This window comes from Eucyclogobius newberryi, unplaced genomic scaffold (assembly GCF_026437365.1).
Source record: "Eucyclogobius newberryi isolate DKJ021-1_F unplaced genomic scaffold, fEucNew1.0.hap1 SCAF_10, whole genome shotgun sequence".
NCBI lineage: Eukaryota > Metazoa > Chordata > Actinopteri > Gobiiformes > Gobiidae > Eucyclogobius > Eucyclogobius newberryi.
In genome coordinates this window covers 16898435-16921409 of record NW_027315724.1, presented here as the reverse complement: position 1 = coordinate 16921409, position 22975 = coordinate 16898435, and the positions used below count along the sequence as shown (strand labels likewise).

Below are 22975 nucleotides of genomic sequence, written 5' to 3'. Positions count from 1 at the left end.
AAAACTTAACCCAAAAACTACATGCGTGTTTATAAAACATTGCTTTTTACAAAAGGTCAAATTTCCCGAATGTTTTTGAAGGCAACAGGATTTATACGATAAAGAAACCTAAATTCATTCGTGTCAACTTTGGAAATAAAAACGAAAACTATTTTAATATTATTTATTTTAATAATTTGTCGAAAATTGCATTACATAATCTGTAAACAAAAGGCAATGTTTTGTTGTAATATTCTGCAAAAACAACAAACATTTAAACAAGCACATTCTCATTTTATTTAATATAGTTGTATATAGGAAGTAAAATTTCTCCCACCAGGTTTTAAACAAAAATATGTTGCAAATGATTAGGACCATACAATATTTGCTGTTGTTAATGGCATCCATGTACTTGGAGCCTGTTCTAAGGGACATTTTCTCACATGTGACTTCTCTCCTCTGCTTCTGGGCTGCTCTTCGTCAAAAGAATACATTCCCACAGCACCGTCCTCAAACCCCACAGTCACACTCCGGGCCTTACCCACGGCTAAACTTGAAGGACATTTAGGAAGATACAGACTGCCCATTGTGTTCCCATCTTCCAGACGAATGACAGAGAGGATTGGCCTTCTGTGGAGAAAGCACTCACAGTTATTTTTTGCTCTTAAACAGCAGATGACATAGCATCCAGAAGAGTCTAAACAAGCCATCACGACATCCCCTTTGGTTTTGAAGGAACGCAACTGGAACTTTGCCAGATCTAGAACCGTGAGCGTTTCATGAAGAGTGGATAGCAGCGCATAGCTTCCATTGCTCGACATTTGGAAATCTTTTGGCTGGCAGTTAGGTGGTATTTCAAAGTGTTTGCAGACCGTTTCCTCTGCTACGTTCCAAGTGTACAGCGACCCTGACGTGAGTAGGACTATGGCAAAGTTTGGATGATTCGTAAGAGTTTGGAATGCGACGACCTTCTCTGAAATTTCGTTGCAAGAAAACCGCTTGTGGATAGAGCCCGACCATAAATTGGCCGCGAGCAATTCTCCGTGGTTAAGACCGATCAGGAAGGTGCTTTCAGCAGATATCTGGGCATCTGCTAAGTATAGATGGATTGTGCAAATTGTAGCACCGCTTACAAGCTTCCACACGCGAGATGGACCGTGTTCGCTTAGACTTAGACCAAATTTACCATTGGGGGTGATCAAAATGCGTGATGCTTTGCTGCCACTGATTCGCATGATGTTTTGGCCACTTCCTGTTTGCCAAATGTAAATATCATCGGATGAGAGAGTGACAAGATGGCTGGTGTTGGGCGAAAGACGCATTTTGTCAACCGGATCACAATGTAGAAGATATGCACAAGGTTGTCCTGTCTCCACAGTCCATTTCCAAACAGTATCGGACCCATCGCTTGTGAAGAGACCATCTCCATTTTCCTCGACTGCAACTTCCTTCACTCCACAGCCCATTTTGCAAGCAATGCCAGCGATGTAAATCATTTCTGAATCCCATAAGGCAAAGCCGCCATCGCGGTTGACACAAACTATTTCGGAAGTGGATTTCAAAAGCGTTTGAGGTGCCTGAGGTGTTTCTAAAGACAAAACGCAATCGCCGGTGTCGAGCTTCCACACAAAAACAGATGAGGCTGTGTCAAATAGAGCAAGCAGAAAGTGGCAATCTTGTGATAAAAGTGCCTGTTTAAAAGTATTTTCTTTTGGAGATAGGAATTGGTCACTAACTTCCCATTCACATGTGTCCCATAGTGTGATCTGTTTTGACTGGCACGCCACTAAAGCATGCATTTCACTAGCATAGTCTGTATTAAGAATATAGTTTGAATTTGCGTTGAGGAATGTTTCTTTCACAATGCAAGGCTGTTCTGTTGAAATGTCCCAGAGAGTTGTGTTACCAGTCCGATCAAGACATCCAATTTGTTGTTTTTTTCGACATACAACGATTGATACAACTGTTTCTAACTTGGAATTTGAACAAGTCTGAAGAAGATTAGAGGTTTTGATATCAAATATTGACACTGTGCCTTCGCTGTGGCCACAAAAGAGCATTTCAGAAGAACAAGCAATACAAGTAACAAGAGTCTGACAGTAGAAATGGTTCATTGTGTCATTTGAGATTTCATACACGCTCACAAAATGCTCACCCTTCCATTGGATGCATAACCCTTCCAGACTTGCAAAGACATTTTCAACTGCTTTGGGTGCTTTGTTGGCATCTTTGATTTTGAGCAAAACATCTGTTTGTGTTACATCCCATAAGAAATGCTTGTTGCTATGAGAAGACAGTAGAATGAAGTTGCCACAGCTGTGAAGACTGACAAAGTCAAGTTCTCCATTGCTCAATGTGAGTTTGACTGGTTCGTTTCTGTTGCTTTTACAAACCCAGACTGAGCCATCATCTAAAATCACTACTGTAGTTCCACATTCAGTTACAGCTGCGTCTCTGAGAATTCTGCCCTCAACTTGTGACTTAACACTTTTAAGCTCATGCATTTTGGACGGAGCAGGGTGAAGTATCACGCCTACACCTCGCTTTTTCCTCTCTTGTTGTATTGCATTGGTATAACCTTCAAGATCAGGAAGAATGTCCTTATAAGGCAAAAGCATCAATTCCATCACTGAAGCTATTTCCAAGGGAAAGCCATTCAAGAAGCAAGCAGAAGACTTCAAAATGTTTCCCAAAAGTGAGTGTTCTTTTCCAAATCCTTCTTCATCTGTTCCCAACATGGCTACCAGGTCTGTAAGCAAACCAGATCCAATCATTGCTTGTTGAAAATCTACTGTAAGTACAAGTTTGCATAGTTCCTCGAGTCGGTTACTTTCTTTCAAGTGATACGGCAGCTCGAGAATCTTTTTCAAATTTGCACATCCAATTTCTTTTGATGTAGAGTTGAAGAAAAATGGCTGACTAGATGGTTGTCTGTCTATGTGTATTGTGTTGTTGTCTTGATTTATTGGTTTGGCGCAGCCACAAGACCACCTGCCACTATAATAGTCTGCCATTTCTGAGTGAAATTCTGTTCTTGCAGTTGGAGAATGTAAATATCTCTTTGTTATGACTAACCCAAAATGCCTCGACATCCAGAACAGAGCCACTGAGCCTGCAACGGTCCTTCTAATAAGAAAAGGTTTGAGATCTAAAAGAAGTGTTTCTATATGAACTTGTGGGACTCTCATCTTAGGCAAGTAGCCAGGAGAGTGTTTAGTGTAGTTAGCTAATACTTTGTCGTCATTGGACAGTAGATCTGTTATTTCCCCCTCTGTGAGTCCAGTTCTAGAGAGGGTGATGTAGCAGACAGCATGAGCCACCAGGACAGAGCCATGTTTGACCTCCAAGTGATCCAGCAGTGTGAAGACAGCGGCGTGGACTCCATCAGGGAGGCTCGACTCACTCAAGTCAGAGTCTACAAACAAGCAACAACAGCACAGAATGAAGGGGCAGCTGGTCATAATATCTTAATATTTACAATTTATTTACAGTCACATGTGTGTTTGTGTTGTGATGTATGTGAATAAGCAAACCAAGACAAATGTTTGCATATGACAGACCATGAAGTTATTCTATTCTGTTCGATTCTATTTTATAGTTATGTATTACAACATTCAAACCGTCAGTACGCTTAAAAAATAAGAGGTTTTTGCTATTCAATTTAGTATGGAACCCTCTACTAAATAAAAGTAACCACAGGGTGTCAGCAGATAAACCATTTTATAGGTTTAGAAGAGGATTACGTGTTGCAACAAAAAGTAAGTAGGTAGAGCAAATATTCCAAAACCAAAAAGAATTCCACTCCTTACTTAATCCATACTGTTTTTGTGTCCATGGGCAAGACATGTAAGCTTCTTAACCTGGGATATGTGTAGGTCTGAGAGCCCACAGACACAGCATTAACACTCACATCTTTTTTCTGTTTGTTAAACCGTAATTTTTATCTATAAATATAAATGAATATCCTGTTCAAAGTGGCAGAACTAATAAACCCCACCTCTTCCATGTGGCATTTTGTATTTTCAACAAGGAGCAGATTATTTTTTACATGTTTTTATAAAAAAATTAAAGAAGGAAGTAGCTACGTGACATTTTTGAACCCTACATGTGTCAATTAGTCTTCATTTTTCAAATAATCACAACTAAGAACAGGGAAGTGGGCGGATATAGGGGGTAGGTGAAAACTGGAATACTTGGAGTACTTGAGCTTCAGTTGAAGGACAATACAGGAATACGCAAACATGCCTGAATCAATCAAAATACAACTTTGAAGAAGCTCATGATGAGGAAACACTGATAAACAAGGTTAAAAGCGCATTAAAGTAGATTTTGCATAATATGTTCCCTTTATCAGATTTAACAACATTTCCCCGGCACATTCTCCAGTTTGAAGTGGTGTTTGAGCTGTAATATCACACCTACCTGACCGCCACAGGGATGTTAGCTTGTGCAAAAGACGAACATAAAGCGGCAGGCAGCATGTAGCAAGTGCTTGGTTCACTAGGGCCAGTTGTCCAGACGTTATCCTCCTCCCAAAACCAGACAATAGAGAAGCCAGCATCTTCACACTCTCCTTCCTGTTTGGTGGCCTGAACTGTAAACTGGAAAACTCTTTACCAACTTCAGACTGTGGGTAGTGTAGTTCAGCAGCTTGAACCATGTGTTTTTGTTTGGAGGAGGCAGTGAGAAGGAGTTTGACACTGGGAGGAAGTGGAGAGGGCAGACTTTCAATAACTTGGCGTCCATAGTTGTAGTTCATTTGATCCAGGCCAGTAATAAGTATAACTAAAGCGTGTTTGGGAGAAGGCAACGAGGACATCAGTGATAAAAGCTGTTGTTTTACCTCAGCGATGGTCATGCCAGCTTTTGAGTACAATCTATCGTTGAGAAGATGTTCTTTGAGGCTTGAGTCGGTTTTGGGAGGATCTAAATTGTCATCTTTGCGACAGGAGTTCTGTTCTGAGTCGCCTTCATTGCCAAAATTGTGTTTTTTATGAGGATGAGGAGAAAAATGACGGTAGTAACTCTTTGCAATTTGATTACACAAGCTGGATAAGAGCTGTTTGGGTGAAGGATTGACAGATGCACTGCAAAAATATGAAATCACCACTGGATCACTCTCTGGAAGCCATGATTCTATCTGTGGAAAGATAAATATATCAATTACTATTTAATTTCAAATGTTTGATTTCAAATGTTCAATGTGCTTCCTGTCATATTCATAATTACCTGTCTAGAGCAGTGAGCCAGGAACACTGTCTTTCCTGTGCATGGACCTCCTGTGATCAGTAGAGGGCGCCATTGTTCATTTTGCACATACTTTCTGATCTGCACCAAAAGATAATACACACTTCAAATAGTTGCCAAAACGTATTCCAATGCAAAACAGTTTCCTTACATTATCTTCTTCTGGACGATTGATTTCATAAAACTGAGACATAACGTTGCATAATTCCTCCTGCTCTAATTGCTCCCTGGCAAACGAGTCACTGCATCGAAACTTTGAGCAGGAAGAAGACATGTTCAAATGTTCAGTCATCTTCAGGAGGTCAGAGTTCATCTGGTGGCACAGAGCCTCGGCGTAGCACTTCCTCCGGCCCGGGGTGTAAGCGTGGGGACATTCAGTTGTGGTGAGGTAGACTTGGAGGTTACGCGGTAAGACCAGACCGAGGAGGAAGTGGTCACACAAAGCTGAGAGTAATGCTTCAGGAGTGAGGAGGGGAGACATGACAGTATCCTGTAAATAAAACAAAGGAGACTGATGAAACTTCTACTACTACTACTACAAGAAATGACACAACTACAACAACAGCTACTGCAACAACTACAATGACAACAAAAACAACAACTACAATAGCCACAACTACAACAACTGCAGCAACAACGACAACAACAACTGAAACAACTCCAAAACAACAACAGCATCAACTACAATGACTACAAAAACAACAATTACAATAGCTACAACCACAACAACTGCAACAACAACGACAACAGCAACAACTACAACTACTGAAACAACTACAAAACAACAAAACTACAACAACAACAACTGCAACAACAGCTACTGAAACAACTACAATAATAACTACAACAACTACAAAAACAGCAACAACTACAACAACAAAAACAACAACAGCAACAACAATTACAACAAAAAAGCAACACCTAGAACAAATATTGCCACAACAGTTACTACTACTACTACTACTACTACTACTACTACTACAACTACAGCACGGCTTATACTACAATGGACTTTGTTGCCTCAAACAAGAACAACTACTGCTGGTGCTACTATTATTGCTACAAATACGTATATGTTTCATACAGAATTATACACAGAAAATGTACCTCAGACTTTGGTTGGTGGGGAGACTTCTCTTTGTCACTGATGAGGACCTTGTTGATGTAGATGAGGCAGCGTCCACTGATGTCTTTGTAAGCACTGTCTTCCAGCGCATACCGCAAATCTACATCAAGGGCTAAGGAAAGAGTAAAAAGAAAAACGACGTAAGAGCAGTCCTAAATACAGTCACAGCATTGCTCACCTGATCTGCAGTAGACTTGAGCTTTCTCTGGAGCCATCTTCCCATTCAGGACACACAGATTAACCGCAGTCTGAAACACTGTTTTACATGAGTCGGGGCCATGTGTTGTCTGTTGAATATATATAATGTAGAATGTGTTATTTCTGTTTCTTTCCGACTGATGGTTTGTTGCAAAAGTCACTGGCACAACTCATAAGGCCCCAACAGATAATACAATTAAGAAATGACCTCCCGTTATTAGGGATATCAAAATATCGTGAATGTTGTTTTGAAGATATGCAAAATTTGAATATCAAGTATATTTTTTATCATCATAATAGGAAATGCTACCAAAAGAGCTGATTAAAAATAAATGATAAAAAGTTGTGTTGTAAACTTTCAAATAAGGGTAGATGGTGATATTTTTGCAATTTTGTGAGACATTTTGCATACATTTCACTTTTGTCTGTTAATTGAACTTCAGCTAATACACTTAAAAACATGTCTCAACGCATAGACATCATTTTGTTTATTGATAACAAATATCAATAAATTGTATATCATCATTTATATATCATTTGAAGAATCATTTTTTTAGTTTCAGCCAAAAAATCTGGCCACGTGGGGAGACATACCGATATATATTACTTAAACATAGATAAAGATCTGTTAAGTTCGATAAATTTCTTTAGAATTGTCATGAAACCTGAGACTGGAGGCAGTAGGAGGCTGGGATGGCGTTCTCGTCGCGGGTGTAGACCTTCTCCAGCTCTAAAGTGCTGACCCCGGCTCGCTGGCTCTCCTGTAGCAGCAGCTGGTACTCAGACACCTCCACCTGAGAGGGCAGCCCCACCCTCCCATACCTGTGTCCAACCAGAGCCTACAGCGCCCCCAAAAGGAACCATTTCTTTATACACCGTTTTATTACTGAGAGGAATCAAAGAGTAAACGACATACCAGTAAAAATGGTCCAACAGAACTTTCTCTGCATTCTTTGATAATTTGTTTTCTGCTGTTATCATCTGGCCATTCACTGAGGTCAGGAGATTCAAACGGGTCAATGACCTGCCAAACAAATGGAAGCGAGCCTTCGGTCATTTAACACAACAGCATAAAGAGTCAGGTTGCAGCTATAGCTTTGACAAGCGAAACAAACAAAAAAACTGAGAGCGAACAATCAAACAAACAAACAAACAAACAGGTCAAGTGGGAAATGTGTGTGCGTTTTGTTTGTTATAAAATCAACATTTATAAATAATTGTCCTGTCTTCACCAAGAGCAGATGAAAAAGCCTGTGCGACTCACTCTAAAATCCAGTCCCAGAGCGTGTCTACAGTGCTCTCTGAATCTAGGAAACACTGCTTCTCTCAAGGCTTTGCGCTCTACCACACTATCTGCAGGAAACATAAATAGTATTTTTTTAAAGTACGGTATTGTAATAATGGAAGAAGTAGAATCAACAATGAAAGTTATCCTCACCCTCTGGGTTAGAACTCAGATACAGCTGGACACAAGACGAGCTGCAGTCGGCAGCCATGGCCATCTGGCCCTTGACCTCCAGTCTGGCTAAAATCCACTCAGGAAAATTGTGACAAAAATGTAAAATAAAACAAATGTGAGCGTCTCATCGGTGTGGGATGTTTGCTGCAGTGCTGTGCTTCTCCAGCTCCGCTCAGGAAACTCTGCCTTGTTGTTTATTCAGTTATTGTAATCACACCCACTGTTCAGCCACTCCAGCACTCACATGAACTGTATGCAAACACAAGAGCTTTTTCAGATTTTTTAATTAACATTTGTACACAATAAATACAAACTTTTTATACAGCCAATAATATGCAGATAGACATGTACACCTGCTCTAATTATTATCACCATGGCAACAGTCTGAGGAGAGGAAAGGCCAGTTGTTCCACAACATGGTAACACCAGCAGCTGCACAGCTGTCCAAATGAATATCAGTATAAAATTATTTTATGTGAGAGCATTTGTGGAGTTAGTAAAATATTTAACACTGTGTGGCTTTAAAGAGGACATGGGCAAGTGGCAAAAGGTTAAAAAACGTAGTATAAATTAACTCAACCACGTAGGGAAGTGTGTTATAAGCTGCTGTAAACCATAAACTTCAAAACAAGTTTGAAACTATTATAAATCAGATCTCAGGGAGATCAAGGAGAGGCTGCCTGGAGCAGAGGGAGGGGGCGTGGGCACAATGAGCTCCTGTACTTTTCTCCACTCGTCAGCCCTCTTCAGTCTGTGAGGAGCCACTTTAAGCTGCCTGGAGTCCATACTGCACACCTCAGTCACAAAGCTTACTAAGCTCTGGTAACATAAGATTAGGTTCAACTTGTCACACATCTGATGTTGAATGTAGCTAGATTAGACAAGCACACAAGTCTGCAGGGCTGTAAGTGTGCACCAAAGAATCAGGCTTCTTTAGTGACTCAAGACAGACGACATTTGTTCCTCTCTTCTATTATCACACAAACATACACCGATATTCAGGTCTATTTACGACCAAAAGCACATTCACCCTTTGTTTCAAATAAAATATTCCTTAATGATCAATTTGTTTGTCCACATTTAGGAAAACATCAAATTACACAGTACACAATGATTTTGTTCTCTTCACAAGAGTGGAGGATATAAAAAAATCAGTCACATTGAAACTAAAGGATCTGCCACGACATAAGGACCGCAGAAGGACTTCTAATACGTTCTGTGTGTCCGTATGCTCATAGTGCTGCTACTTTTACAAGAGTTACACATAAATAAATAAAAGTGCTACACTGCCCTTGTAGGTAGGGAGCTTAAAGGCTTCAAGAGCAATAGGAGGGAACAAAATGTCAGAATTGTACTAGCGCCATTTGAATGTCTTTGCTTCTGTTTTAAACTTGATGCATTGTTACATTTGTATAGTTTTGTTGTATAAAAACACACGTATGAAATCTCTGTTAGGATATATTAAACACTGACTGTGTTACAATAAATGAAATGTATTTGAAGATGTATAAAAGCTTTACATGTAAATCTGATCTCAAAAATACCAGTCATCACCCTCCAAGCATTGCATTTTAAATATTTCTTTGTCTTAATACCCACACTGCCAAACATTTCAGTGTCTTCGATATAATATCCTTTCATAAACACGTTGTAATGTTGTGTATGCATTTAAACGACCACCACTGATTCACACTAAAGAAGAAATGATGAGCTCGGGTCAAAAGGCAAAGGTAGAGAGGACAAGGAAGGATCCAGCCTTCCTCTTCCCTCTACCCCGAAGAGTGACGTCTCCCCTTTAACGTATTTACAAATGCCCTTTAAGTAAATGAGAAAAGTACATATCGGACATTCCATTTGTGTATACGAAACACTGTGCATAACCTTCCTATGACAGTTATGGTTTGTACTAATACATTGAGTACATACGGACTACTGTTTATAATATGGTGAGGGAGCCACACTGGGTTCAGCACAGTCCTTCATGTTTCAAAGCGTCCCTCTTCAGTGTGCTGTGTTTTTCCGCCCCGCGAGGTAATGCTTTAAGGCAAGAACAAAAGGAGAGAGAGGGTAGAGACTAGGGGGAGGCTACTTCTGCACTTAGGGAATATTTGAAGGATGGAACTGTCTTTCGCTCTCGTCAGCGCAGCAGAGAAGATTTTGTTCATTTTGTCGTAGGTCCCATAGTTTCGGTTTGTTTGTTCTGTGTGTCTGTCAGACCAGTGTGATCTCCACCTCCTCTGTTTTGTCGCTCTTGTCCTGCTGTCGCCGGGCGTGTTGTTTGGGCGGAGGTGGGGCAGCGCGCACCTGTAGCAGAGGAAGAGACAAGATTAGGTTACATTCATTAGATGGGAAAAGGGATGCAATATTTAGCTTTATTCTGGTTTATTTTTGTATTATTTAGAGGCAAAAGCTGTAATATGCACTCTAAAAAGATCACTAGTTTTATCGTACATTTTGGCAAGGTTCATTTAATTTGCAGGGATGAGAAAAGGGATGCAATATTTAGCTTTATTCTGTTTAAATGTGCATATTTAGTTTCTTTTTCATATATAATTATTATTTAGAAATGTTTTAGGCGATAGCTGTGGGGTACACTCCTGTATACAGTAGATTTAGGTCCGTTCGAGAAACAGGACAATGATAATCCTACGTGTTACCTTTAAATCAGACACGGTTGCTTCTAAATAACTATAATCTCACAATAACAACTGACTTCTGTTTAATTGCAGAGGGTAAAATGTCCTTTTATTCAACACTACGGCAGCTGAAATGTGAGAACTCATTTAGTTTGGCCACAAAATAAAAGCATGAGATAAACAGCAAGTGACTGCAGCATGTTTATTGACTTAACACTCACTGGTCGTAATTTGCCCGGGCCACCTTCAGATGTGAAGCGAAGCGGCTGAGTCTGAGGAAATCCTGGAGACACTGGACTCCGGCCAGAGCTTTGGTCTGCACAAGATGTTTTTAGTTAGTTTAGAGATACAGCATAAACGGTGTAAGGCCTTAGTGAAGGATATGAGGCGTGGGGTCTTACTGTGGGAGGAGAGGGCTGCCTTGTGTGACGGGGCGGGCACCGGGGGCTTGTGTTCTCCGTTGAGGGCCGTAGACGGTGAGCGCGGAAGTGGAGGCGGAGTGGAAGTCTCAGGGCTGGTGAAAGGGCTGATGGGAGGTTGATCGTAAAGCGGAAGAGGAGGCAGGCAAGGCGGTATTTTTGCACATGGAGAAATCTACCAAAAAATAAAATTGCAGTACAGTTATAAACATGTACAGCTCATTTAGTCACACATCCAAGAGTGTTTAGTGTTATGGCTACAGCCTCATAGGAAGGGAGAGGTTGTATCCTTCCTGCTCCTTTGCTCCAAACAGGGCAGGTCTCTAAGCCACAGATAAGGCTTTAGACTCTGATTAGACTGTGGTTTTATCAGGAACATGGCATTTGTGATCTCATGTCTGTGAACTCTGCTCTGCTGATAGACCGACTCAACATGGAGCAGGAAGGAGACAAGGAAGGGGGAGAAAATGGTAACATGCATAGAGTGTTACCAGAGAATGTGCTTGCCCGGGGGAAAGGCTGATAAGACCACAGATAGTCAACTAAAGAGAGAGAAGGAAAGAGTGGTGTACTGATACTTAGTTTCATAATTATTGTCTTTACAACACTTTATTTGACATATTTGTCTGACAGAAGGCAATCATTAAAACATCCCTTGATTAAACAAGAAACTGGAATAAAGTGGATAAATAGAGTTTTACCAAACAGGGGGAACAATGATAATTTTGTGAATTTGTTGGAGCTTCTCTGTTAACGTTGTTAACTCCTTGTTTCTCCTACATATCCAAAGGATGGAGGTTTGATCTCAGCTGTGAGTGCATTCTGTCATTGTATACTTCACACACCTTGAATGAATGTAGCTACTTTGCTAAGGCCGAAGCGCTGCCCTGTTTAAAAACAGTACAATGAAATGCATTGTGGGGAATGTACTTTCCTGACGTCCACATTGCTCCACACTTGCTGGAAGTGCGGATCGAAACATTCTAAGAATTGATACACTTTAGCAGCTCGTTGTGAATGAGCTGAGGTATTGGGACAGGACCATACATGACAATCCACTGCTAGTCACCGCGAAATGTCACTCTGAAGAGCTTATCAGTTCTGCAGTTTTGAACAGGAAATCAATTGTCCTGTTTCTGTTTTTAAGCCGTTTTAGATCAATATTGCAGTTTCCAATGAACAAAATCTAAAATGATGATCTACTTATGTCATAGTTTGTGAATGACTTGAATACAGTTTTTTCTACAATTGAACTCATCAAGGACGAATGAGAGATTATACAACTTATGTCATAGTTCAATACTAACTACTAAAAACCATAATATATCTCCTTTAATGAGTGTGGAGAGTGAGTACATAATGATTGGCCTCCTGTAGTGCTTTGAGAAGCTTGTCAAGTGCAATTTGGTGTACTGTACCTGTATGTCCCCACTCCCACTGTGCTCTCCGTTCTCATTCACATCCTCCACCAGCACAGAGGGGAACACGCCCACCCTCCCGTTCAACTCGCCCTCCCAGAAGCCATCGTCTGTCTGTGTATCGCGATTCAGCAGCCGGATCACTGCGCCTTCTGAAAACGACAGCTCCTCGTCTGCCTGGCCCTCGTAGTCATAAAGGGCGCGCACATAAAGCACTGCAGAGAGGACAGGGAGGTAAGCGTTTGACACTGGAATGAATAAAACCCCTGCATTGACCAAGCATGTACTGTTCTTACTGTTTGTGTCTCCATTGATGAATCCCGAGTGAAGCTCCGGTTCAGTTGAATTGGATGAGGTGTGAGAACGGGCATCGAGTGTGGTGAGGGACTGGAGCATGCTCAGGAGACTGTTGGAGGCAGGGAACTGGAGGTACTTCTCTGGGACATAACCCACTTTGCCTGTTTTATTGCGAGCCTAAAGAAAAAGTCATGACGCCAGTGTAAGAGAATTACTTGATAAAGGGCATGTACAGTTTTAACAAATCGTTTTATTTGTATGTCTGTTTTATAATTATGATGTAAAAGAGACAGAAATTAAGTATATTGTGGCAACGACAATGTAATTAATCTAACTATTAAAACTCGTCAAATTGCTTGTGAATCATCTCTTTTGCCATTAAAATCAGTCACTTGTTGGCTTGGCAATGCTAGTATTTTGAGTATTTTGAAATCTAGCTCTAGATGATGATAAGAGTGTCAAAGTCTTACCTTGACCCAGTCCTCCATGTCCCCATCCTCAATGACCTCCAACATCTCCTGCTCATCGATGGTCAGTTCATCCGGCTGCGAGGCCTATAGGAAAGACAGATTTTAATGCAAAGAGACGACAAGTATCTCTTCTGCTCCTGCAGATAATTGTCCTCTGTATTCCCACCTTGTATGAGTAGAGTACTTTGCAGGTGAGTGGGTAATTGCGAAGTGTTCCCGAGGGACTGGAGCTGCTGTCATCAAACACTTCCATGTTTTCTTCACACTCTTCGCCGTCCTCTCGATCTAGGTCCACAGTGCCCTGTTATATAGGCACACAAACAAACACAGATGAAGAGCTCTGATAACTCCAAGGGCAAAGCAGACAGATAAACCTTTACAACAGAAACCTACATTTGTACCTCCGGAATGTATTATAGTCTCCACTAGTTTGTCCGTCAGCAAATTCCGACCAAAGTTTGAGCTCTAAACTCACCTTTTCCTGTTGTTTTTGTGGTTTGTGGTCTGAGTCTGAGCTCGGCCTGTTGGAAACAGGTGTAGCGAGAGTAGTGTTTCAAACAATCTGTCCCCTCCCTCTTTTGTTCAGACAGAATTTCAATGGTCATGTGATCAAGGCAGTAGAAGGCTCCATCACCCAGTAAACTGACCCCACCATAACAAAGGATTTTAGATTGTAGTGTTTTGTCATCAGGTTTCTATTGACACAGAAAAGTCAAAACGGGTGAGTCTATGTGGAATGATTTCACAAGTTGTGCAAACAATAATCTGAATCATACTTATTTTATGAACAACATGTGCAAACCTAAACCCTGTCCTTCCATCTGCGGCTATGACCTGAACACTGCCCACTACTAACTTGTCTGCACAGAATACTAATTGTTTCTCAGTAATTACTTCATATACAGGCGCATTCACGTTTATATTTGTTCCAATTGAAGTTAGTATTGTGATTATGATTACTGTGTGACTCTTTAAGTGTCACCGTTGCACACTGCAGAGTTTCATTAAGAGTAGAATGGAGCAGGTTAGACAGAGCGCTCACTGCTTGTCTGCCTTGGTCCTAATCATTATTTTCTTCTGTCTGGCTCCCTCTGTTTTCCCGTCAGGTACAATTCGACCTCTAACTAATCAGCAAAGTGCAGCTATCGGTGCTTTTTTTCTTTACTTTTCCAGTTGTAGACGTTGTGATTGGAGTCTTATTTCCAAGACACTTTTCACTGGGTAAAGTCTTTGTATCTAATCTGCTACACTATTAAGCTTGCACAAAACATGTTGACGCTAAAGTATTGCCCAGCATTCATAAAAAATAATCTTGCTTTGCCTATATAAGTCTAATTTGAGCTGTTGTACAAGACGTGCCATCTCCATCACCTCTCTCTTTGTCTCCTTTACCCCCGCCCTACTTTCTCTCTCTTTCTTGCTGCCTTTTATACCCGTCTTCTTTGCTCACTCTTATCATCCCTCCATTCTGGCGCTTCCTTTATTTGGCTCTGTCTCCAGACTTTTTAACCGGGTGATAGCTGTGAGCTGTAATATGTGAGCAGAATTCCAACAATGTTTAGACCTGCAGACAGACGCTCCAAAGACGTCACACCAAAAGGCACGTATACATAATATTATTCATCCACAGGTATTAAAACAAGAAAATAAATACATTTAAAGGGAGATAATATGAAGCATATGAAGAGAAAATAAATAAATGAAACAGAGGACGAGCCATAAAATAAATGTGCTTTGTGAAAAAGGTAAAAGAAATATATCAAACACTGTATTAAAAGGTTTTCATCTGTAATTGAACAAAATAAAATACATATGTGTCAAATGATCTGCGTCTGCAACACACCACGAGCACAGAACACAACGCTGTCATGTTTCAACTAAAATATGTTTCTTGAGCAACAAAACAGTGCATCAAACACAGTGAGGGAAGGTTTTTTTTTTCCGTTTTTTTTACCGAAAGTGAGGTATCATGGGAAGTGAAGTTTGCCCAACGTTCATTCTCCAGCTCCTCCATCACCTACAGCATGCGCAGAGACAGTGAGCAATTATCAAATGCTAAAGAAATACATACATTGGTGAAAGCAAAGGTCTAAAATGTGTAACAAATGGACACACGCGTGCAAAAGGAGTGTAGAGTTCACAAACCTGGTTCATAGCACTCTTCAGCCACGTGTCCACAGCCACGCCCACCTGCCGCAGGAGGTCCAGTCGTGCCTCAGCTTTTAACTTCACGGTCTTTGAAAACAAACATTTAAAAGGGTATAAATGTATAAGAATGTAACTTTGAGCCAACTAAAAAACTATTATGATCTGTCGACAAATCCACCTTTAACACTGAACATGGTTGCATGGTCTTCTTCAATATTTAAGTTTATTTGATTAGTGGTTTGGGATCTATTATTTAATTTGTTGAGTTTATTCCTAACAAGATCACATGTTGAGGCTCTAACCAGCAGCAGGAAAACCCCAAAGGATTTACATTGAATCCATGCAGACTTCCTCCACTGCCTTTTATCTCCCATCATTCTCTGCTCGTTCTGACAGGGCAGGGAGAAAGCTGATATCTCCAACTGACAGCTCTGAAAGACATCTGCTGTCGAGACTCCTGGCTTTGATCCATAAAACTGGCTTATTTAAAGTGCTTTGTATTTGCTTAATTCGTCCACAGCAGGCGAGGCATAAGAAAAAGTACAAGCTTCACTCTGCTCTTGAAGATACTGAGAGGACAAGGAACTTAACCTCTCTTTCAACCTCTTACAATGTTAATGTGACAGCTGGACTCCAACCATGTTTATCAAATGAGCGAGGGACTAGTAGTGTTGTTCCGAACTCCATGTGGATACGAAGGAAAACGCTTGGAACCCTAACTCATGTCCATACCACAATGATAATAAAAAAGCACATTTTTATGCAGTAGAATATCATTTTCAATACAAAATGATAGTAGTTTCTTTAACGTTACCAAGATTTAGCACCATTCTAAAACGGTTCAGGAGATACTTGTTCAAATTAGTATATAGTTTTGATACTAGTTTTAGTATTGAGTGTACATTTTTTTGACAACTCTAATGAATTGTAATTTCTAGCCTCATAAGAGCATTTGGAAACTTTCTACATGTGCCTTTCTCTTCTTGCTAACTGACTGAGTGAACAATACCGGTACAAACAATAGAGTCTTGGTAAAGGTAGTACAAAACAACGTGCCTCCTTCTACTTCTACACATATTTCAAGAGAGCCAGTGATGCAGTTTTATATAATGTGAATTGTTATGGAATAATATAAGTAGATCTGAAGGAGCTGGTTTGAGAATAACCTTCCACAGCTCATTAGGACTATTCTCACTCTGTCATCTTCTTCAAAGTCAAAAGAGAAGCACTGAAAAAGGTCAAACCATCTCCTTTATTGTTGTGTAATTGAGAATATATAACTTCTTAAGCAGCAGAATTAATTATACAGCGGTACATAAAAAGAAGAGAACAGAACGGTTGTGGGGCAATAATTCAGTTCAGATTGGTAGTGTAAATTCAATTATGCTAGTAGTTACTTGTTACCCATTATAACGGCTGATTGTATGTACCAAACATGGCCTATTACACCAAGTGTCAGATTCAAACTCTTCCCTCGGATGGACTTTAATAGTGTCAGAAAAGGAACATGAATTAATATAGTTGATAATTGCCTTCAAGAAAAAATGTCTTCAATATCTACATCTGCATCTCACACTATTAAAAACATTTGATCGTTCAATATTCCTGGAAAAAAGTGTATATAGTTACGTGTGTGAGAGAACAAAAGTGCTTGAAAATGTTTAATATGTGGCAAAGAACCCATAAGTCTATATTTAGCTTTCTATTCTTGCTAACAAGTCTAAATGGAAGACCCGTGATTTGCCTTAGGAAAATGAAGCTTAATGCAAAAATGAGAATATCTGCTTTGGCATTCATCTGATGCTGCAGTAACCTGGATAATATCCTTGTACCGCCATCATTCGCTCAATAACTCCCTGATAAGAGCTTGTGATAAAGCCATTTGCACCAGATGAGTGCATTAAATATTCATAACCGTGCTCGTGCTAATGCTGCTCAGGATGAGCAGTGAATAGAGACAAAGTGAGAAGGAATGAGCCGAGAGGAAGTCAGGGCAGGACAGACACTTGGATAACAAAATGAGACGTTCTACAAAGAAATTACATACTGTGGAAACATACTGTGGCCTATGTGCAAACATGTCAGCAGGGGGTGCTAGAAATGATGAAAATGACCAATGTCTTTTACATTTGGAACACCACAAAACAATACTACACTATTGGAGTCTAAATCAAAAGTAAAGGCACCCACTTGAACAGATGATACATGATTCTGATCTGTGGCAAGCTCAGTTTGAGCAAGCTCAATACTTGTGTGACAGCTATCTCTGTGGACACACAAGGATGTGCTGTATGCAGGGAAATGAGACACGTGAACAGATGAAGGTATATGGTCTTTGATGGTGGTATTTTTATCCATCACTCTCTTGTCTGAGTCCTGTGTGGATAACACATACTCCCATGACTGTCTACCGACACAAATCCTATATTTTCCCTGAGTGTTAGTCACAACAGATGTGCTGCTGCACAACAAAACCCCTCAATTTCTATCTCAGACATCAGACAAACAAGTAACAAACCTCAGATTTACGAATGCTCTCTTTGGTGTCCTCAATTTTCAGCTCTAGGTCTGCTCTGCCTTGCTCTGTTGAGGGCAGCCCGTGGGTCTCAGAGTCCTCTAAAGACTGAAAAGAAATGAAAGCATTAGAGTGGTTCAGGATAAGTACAAAGGCTTTATGTGAATACTTAAACCAGTAAGATATAAGATGTTTGCACTTTATTTTTTGTATTGGAATTTAATCATATTGCAAAAATTCTGAATTATTGTTACAGATCTTAAGTATAGTATCATAGTATCTCACGGTTAAGGTTAACTTTAGTAAGGGAAATTCATTCATCTGAGTTTTGCAAATACATTCTCAATGCCCCATCTTGTTTTGAAATTCATTTAGCAGTTGATAAAAAGCAGATGTCTTTTTGTCAAACTGTGAGTTCATGCAGGTACGTCGGAAAGAAAATCTCACTTTTTTGTAGTGGATGATATTCTTGTGTTCCCGGGCGACCCTGGTGGCCCACTTCCTGGCCTCTTTGTTCAGGCTGTGCTCCTCCGTGGTCCCCGTCTCGGACTCCAGCTGGCGGCTCTGTCCCAAACAGAAGCAGACACACCATTATTCGGCGTCACATAGTCAGGCTTCAGCGCACGAGGGAAAAGAGCTGTTAATTACAGCTACAAGAACTGCGATGTTTCCTTTGCACATAATTAATACAACATGTTGCGAAGCTCTACTGTTTTCATCCACTGCTCTTATTAGAACAACATGAGCAAAGGCATGACTGCGTGAGATCATGTGAGATTTGGGCAACTGTTCTGCCCTCCTGCGTTTTACATAATAATAACGGTGAATCTTTCTGAGAACATATGACTTTATATTGTTCATCCATTTTACAGATAATTAAAGTAATGCACACACAAACATCATTGCTCTGATTGGTTCGCAGTATAAGTAAGACACCTGCGCGAGTTGTAAACAGGAAAGGAATTCTGACAGAGCAAAAAGAAAAATATTGATGTGGACGTGTTTGCCAGAGTCAAGAGTCAAGAGGCCAGCATTCCCATAAGCTCATAATGAAAGAGTGCTGGGAAAAACTATGCACGCAGTGTTTTGTAATTTTATGTTTGAATGCATAAGAAATCTTTTAATTATGAGCTGTTCCGATGACAGATGGGCATAAATTCAGTTAAGTATAGGTGCAAAACGAACACATTACACGAGAGATTTACAGCTTAATTATATCTCCTCTTAACTCAGAAGGAAATCAGATCAGCAAAAGACTCGACCGGAATATAACATACTTTTTATAGTTTATTGGGAAAGTAACAGTTTCTGGTGGGCTGCAGGCTATAAAGGTTAAACTAACAGGTTCAGTCGATGTGGAATTTAAGAAAAACTGTATTAAATTCAGTCAAATTATATGATTGAGATATAACAACAACTATCTTACCTGAGTAAATAACTATCATCAAGCAGATTGTTCAATTGTGCTGTTTTGTAGCCACGATGAAAAGGAGGTAATGTAAATAAAGTAGGGAAAAATAATATGCTTTTGGGGGAAAAAAGTTTATTATTAAGAAAACATAATGGATCAACCCAAAAATATAATTTACGTTGTTATCCTTTCACTGTTTTGACAATAAAGTTCTTTGCTCCTATAGATTCCATTTCCAAGCTTTATTACAAAACAAATAGTATCGGCTGTTGAATTGACCAAACTAATGTTAAAATGTGTTAGTTTAGTGATTTTTAATGTTAGGATTTTTGCAATGTTGTAATAGTTTCTCTACAAACATCACAATAAAGTACCATTTCAGCTGCCATAATAACGCCAGCCACAGGAGGCAGAAGAAATGCTTTTGGTGGTGTTTTATTGGCCTATGATGATATGGCTTGTACTGTTTTATTTATTATTAACATCCCATCTCGACCAAAAAAGCAACTACTATCACCCACATGGTAAGAGTAAAAATGTACTTTATGCCCTTAGAATTCCTTTTACAATAAATATTTACAATATTTACCAGAAGTTTCCTCTGTGTCTGGACAAACACAAGAGCTAAAAAACATGTTTTGAAAGTGGGCGGCTAATCTCTTATCCAACCAAAGTAGTATAATGTTTGTTTAAGTCGTTCAAAATCTATTGTAATGTATTAGGAAGGACCAACGTGACATTTACAAAGTGTATTGACTTGAAGGTGACAATGTACTTACTGGAACTGATAAACCTTCATGAGTCAGAATAGGGATGTCAAATGTTTACTGTTCCAATTATTGTTTAAAAAAAAACTAAACTAAAATTAAAAAAAATGATGATAGAACTTGATTGAACCTATGACCAAACAGCAGTGAAATCGTACATTTTCTTTCATTTTCTTTGCATAATAACACATTAATTCCTCTAGTAAGTGACCAGCTTCATCAATTCAAAATGAGTTGTGATTATTTTATTTTGTAGGGCTTTAAAATGTCAGATTGCCAATTTTCAAAAAAACAAACATGAAAATGACAACCTGCTCTTTGTTACAGTGAAATGTCCTGTGAAGAGGCTTATCAGATCTGCCGTTTTGTCAATGAACCAGTTTCTAAATTATGAATGAATAAAATGTAAAATGTAGATCTAATTATGTTATAGTTCAAGAGCAAAGTACCTGAAAAAAGCAAAACAATATATTTTTATTTTCTTCTCCTCTATTTCTTTATATAGGTTATAGGTTATAGGTTATATAGGTGTTGTGTAAGTTTTGTTGCTGTGTGTTAAAAAAAAGAGAGAAAAAAAGAAAAGGAAAGCAAAACGTCACCTTTAAAGTTTGGGTTTACTTTATGGCGAATACATCGAATCGACTTCACTTTACTTCCCTTGTTGCGATGTATGTGATTTGAATGTGTGTATTTGTAGTGAGGATGCTACCTGTGCCAGGGTCATTCTCATGGCACTGACGGGCGACGGCTCTATGTCCACCAACCGCTGCACCGAGCTCAGAGTCTAGTGACACAGCACCGGGGCCACACAACGACCACACCAGGAGGGTTAGTGGAAAAAAAGGTTCGGAAAAGAGTTAGACAAGGCTGAATAAGGCTAGAATAGAAAGACACTAGGAAGATACGTGTTAGGTTCTAAGTTGAGACTAAAGATCTGAAACGAAAAGCATGAACAGAAAAAGAGAGAAGGATAGAAAAAGGCACGAAACCGAGGGAGAAGACGGGACCAGTGTAAAGGAATGACAGGTGAACTCAAGTCGTAGTGCATGCAAAACCTCAAAATACTACTTTGGATTGTGATTGATAAAACTTAAAAATTCAACTTGACTGTGAGGACATAAACGATGCACATAAATGATTAATAGTACTAATTGCAATACTAAATCTGGTGATACAGTATCTATATTGTGGGCTGCTGTGTCATCATGTATCGTATGAAAATTGTTTACGCAAACCATTTGACATTTTGACTGTTTTTGATTATAAAAATGGGTGTATTTCATTTTGAGTTTGCGCAGGTTGTGGTTGAATACAAGAAAAAGTTGTTAAAATGTATTGGGCTCTTTAAAAAATGTAGTATATCATAGAATACCACGAGCAATATATTGTTTATCGCATGTATTGCAAAATTGTGATATTATCGTATTGTGTATCGCATCGAACCGTGAGGGACCGTATGATTCCCAGCCCTATAAATGATTAAAGCCTACTTATTTCTATCTTTTAAAGTAGAAACGATTGCCAACAGTAACTTAAGAGACATTTTTCTTGAGTGGGTGAGACAGCAGAAGATAGGGCTTCGACATTGTGCACATAAAAAGAACTATTCCCAGTTGACCCGTCTATAAATGTTAAAGTGAATAGATTTTGAAGACAGAGAAGATTCATGCGGCTTTTCTCTTTCTGTAACTAGACAGCTGTTAACTACAGGGGTCTGTCTTGAATAGTTACCACATGGCATCTCCAAAGACTCAAAACAAAGAGCTACTGATGAGAATGATCGGAGCATTGGATTTCAGGTTCTCAAGCTGCCTGTTCAAAAGACTACTGATGGGTTTCCATAAAATATTAAAGATGGGAAAAGCCTGACAAACAAGAAACCTGCCTGTGATTAGACAAACATGTGGAAGAACAAAGAAGTACTCAAAAGTGGTCAAAGTAAAACGTTTTGCAACTACTGCTCTTTTTAAGTGCTATTGAAATTGTTGTTCCGTCTCAAATGTCAAAGAAAATATAATGTATAATATATAAGGTGTTTATTATTTTAATAATAATTGTGTTTGCCAAGTGATGGTGTGATGAGTGAAAGAATGTCCTGCAGTGTGAACGAGTTTATATGCAAACAACACAAAGGCAATGAGTTAAAGCCTTGTATTTATACAGCGCTGCGGCCTCACCATGTCATATTCACTGGCCTGGAACTGGAAGTCTTGTGCTTTGTGGAATACGGGGTTCTCCTGCATGAATAACTGCTGGTTGTACTCTTGTATTAGCTAGAAGAGACAAAGAAACAGGATCAAAAATCTTCACTGGTTGGAGGAAGAACTGCGGAAAGAATAAAAGGTGAGTACTGAAAGGATACGTTATGAAAGAAATGTGAATCAGTAATAACATTTTCATACTTTTACTTAGTGTATTTGGTATTTTAAAATAAACAGTAGCAGTCAGTAAATCAGCATTAACTTGCAATCTGCTCCAATGAATCCTGGAAATGTACTAAAGGTATTTGCAAACAATGACTTTTTCTTCTCCATGCCTGTTTTTAAGGATAGCCACAGAGCAATTTCCCCCTAGACAAAGTACGAGACATTTCCCATTCATGCCCGCGGTCCATAATTCAACTCTGCATAAATGCCCCAGGGCCTGCAGTGAATACGTCCTTACCCTGGTGGATTTCTCGAGTAGAAACTGAAAGGTGTTGTGTGTGGCTTGGGAGGCTTCTAGTTCAGTCCGACAAAGTGACACCAGGTAGTCTTTAGCGTGCTCGTAGATGCTGCCATCCAAGGCCTGAAACAAGAAGACAATATTTCACATTAGTCAAAAGAAATACATAAAGAAAAATGTACCTGTACCTGTCATAATCAGTAAAAATACTTTCTGCAATA

General features: G+C 39.6%; 2 protein-coding genes across 7 annotated transcripts in view; both read right to left on the bottom strand.

The window, feature by feature from the left end:
* Window positions 1–347: 347 nt before the first annotated feature.
* Window positions 348–8141, bottom strand: LOC140375835 (NACHT and WD repeat domain-containing protein 2-like). 2 transcript variants are annotated; one of them, XM_072461910.1, is made up of 10 exons: window positions 7989–8141; window positions 7815–7903; window positions 7467–7574; window positions 7216–7389; window positions 6531–6639; window positions 6334–6464; window positions 5378–5716; window positions 5209–5307; window positions 4402–5119; window positions 348–3394 (listed from the first exon to the last, which is right to left on the bottom strand). In XM_072461910.1, exons 1-10 carry the CDS (start codon window positions 8050–8052, stop codon window positions 348–350), a joined length of 4878 nt encoding a protein of 1625 aa, XP_072318011.1. In that variant the 5' UTR covers window positions 8053–8141. The 2 variants fall into 2 exon arrangements, with proteins under 2 accessions (XP_072318011.1, XP_072318013.1); XM_072461912.1 differs by lacking the exon at window positions 348–3394 and having other exon boundaries at window positions 4968–5115.
* Window positions 8142–8276: 135 nt separating this feature from the next.
* The window catches only part of LOC140375861 (F-BAR and double SH3 domains protein 2-like), a 30712-nt gene continuing 16013 nt past the window's right edge, over window positions 8277–22975 (bottom strand). The window contains exons 9-23 of one of the 5 annotated variants that reach the window (XM_072461916.1): window positions 22755–22877; window positions 22268–22363; window positions 20800–20874; window positions 18360–18476; window positions 17916–18020; window positions 15395–15484; window positions 15204–15266; window positions 13416–13550; window positions 13250–13333; window positions 12779–12956; window positions 12483–12697; window positions 11556–11606; window positions 11047–11239; window positions 10867–10961; window positions 8277–10313 (exon numbers count right to left, since the gene is read on the bottom strand). In XM_072461916.1, coding sequence (XP_072318017.1) covers window positions 10221–10313; window positions 10867–10961; window positions 11047–11239; window positions 11556–11606; window positions 12483–12697; window positions 12779–12956; window positions 13250–13333; window positions 13416–13550; window positions 15204–15266; window positions 15395–15484; window positions 17916–18020; window positions 18360–18476; window positions 20800–20874; window positions 22268–22363; window positions 22755–22877 — 1713 coding nt within the window. In that variant the 3' untranslated portion in view covers window positions 8277–10220. Of the gene's footprint in view, window positions 10314–10866; window positions 10962–11046; window positions 11240–11555; window positions 11607–12482; window positions 12957–13249; window positions 13334–13415; window positions 13551–15203; window positions 15267–15394; window positions 15485–17915; window positions 18021–18359; window positions 18477–20799; window positions 20875–22267; window positions 22364–22754; window positions 22878–22975 lie in introns of all 5 variants that reach the window. The other 4 variants (XM_072461932.1, XM_072461924.1, XM_072461913.1 and 1 more) reach the window with 4 other exon arrangements.

What these genes read in the sequence shown, in the direction of transcription:
- LOC140375835 (XM_072461910.1), bottom strand. Translation starts at nt 8,052, where the DNA reads ATGGCCATGGCTGCCGACTGCAGCTCGTCTTGTGTCCAGCTGTATCTG. An exon ending in ATCGTCCAGAAGAAGATAAT is followed by an intron (nt 5,308 to 5,377) that starts GTAAGGAAACTG and finishes CTTTTGGTGCAG; the next exon opens with ATCAGAAAGTATGTGCAAAA. An exon ending in TGGCTCACTGCTCTAGACAG is followed by an intron (nt 5,120 to 5,208) that starts GTAATTATGAAT and finishes ATCTTTCCACAG; the next exon opens with ATAGAATCATGGCTTCCAGA.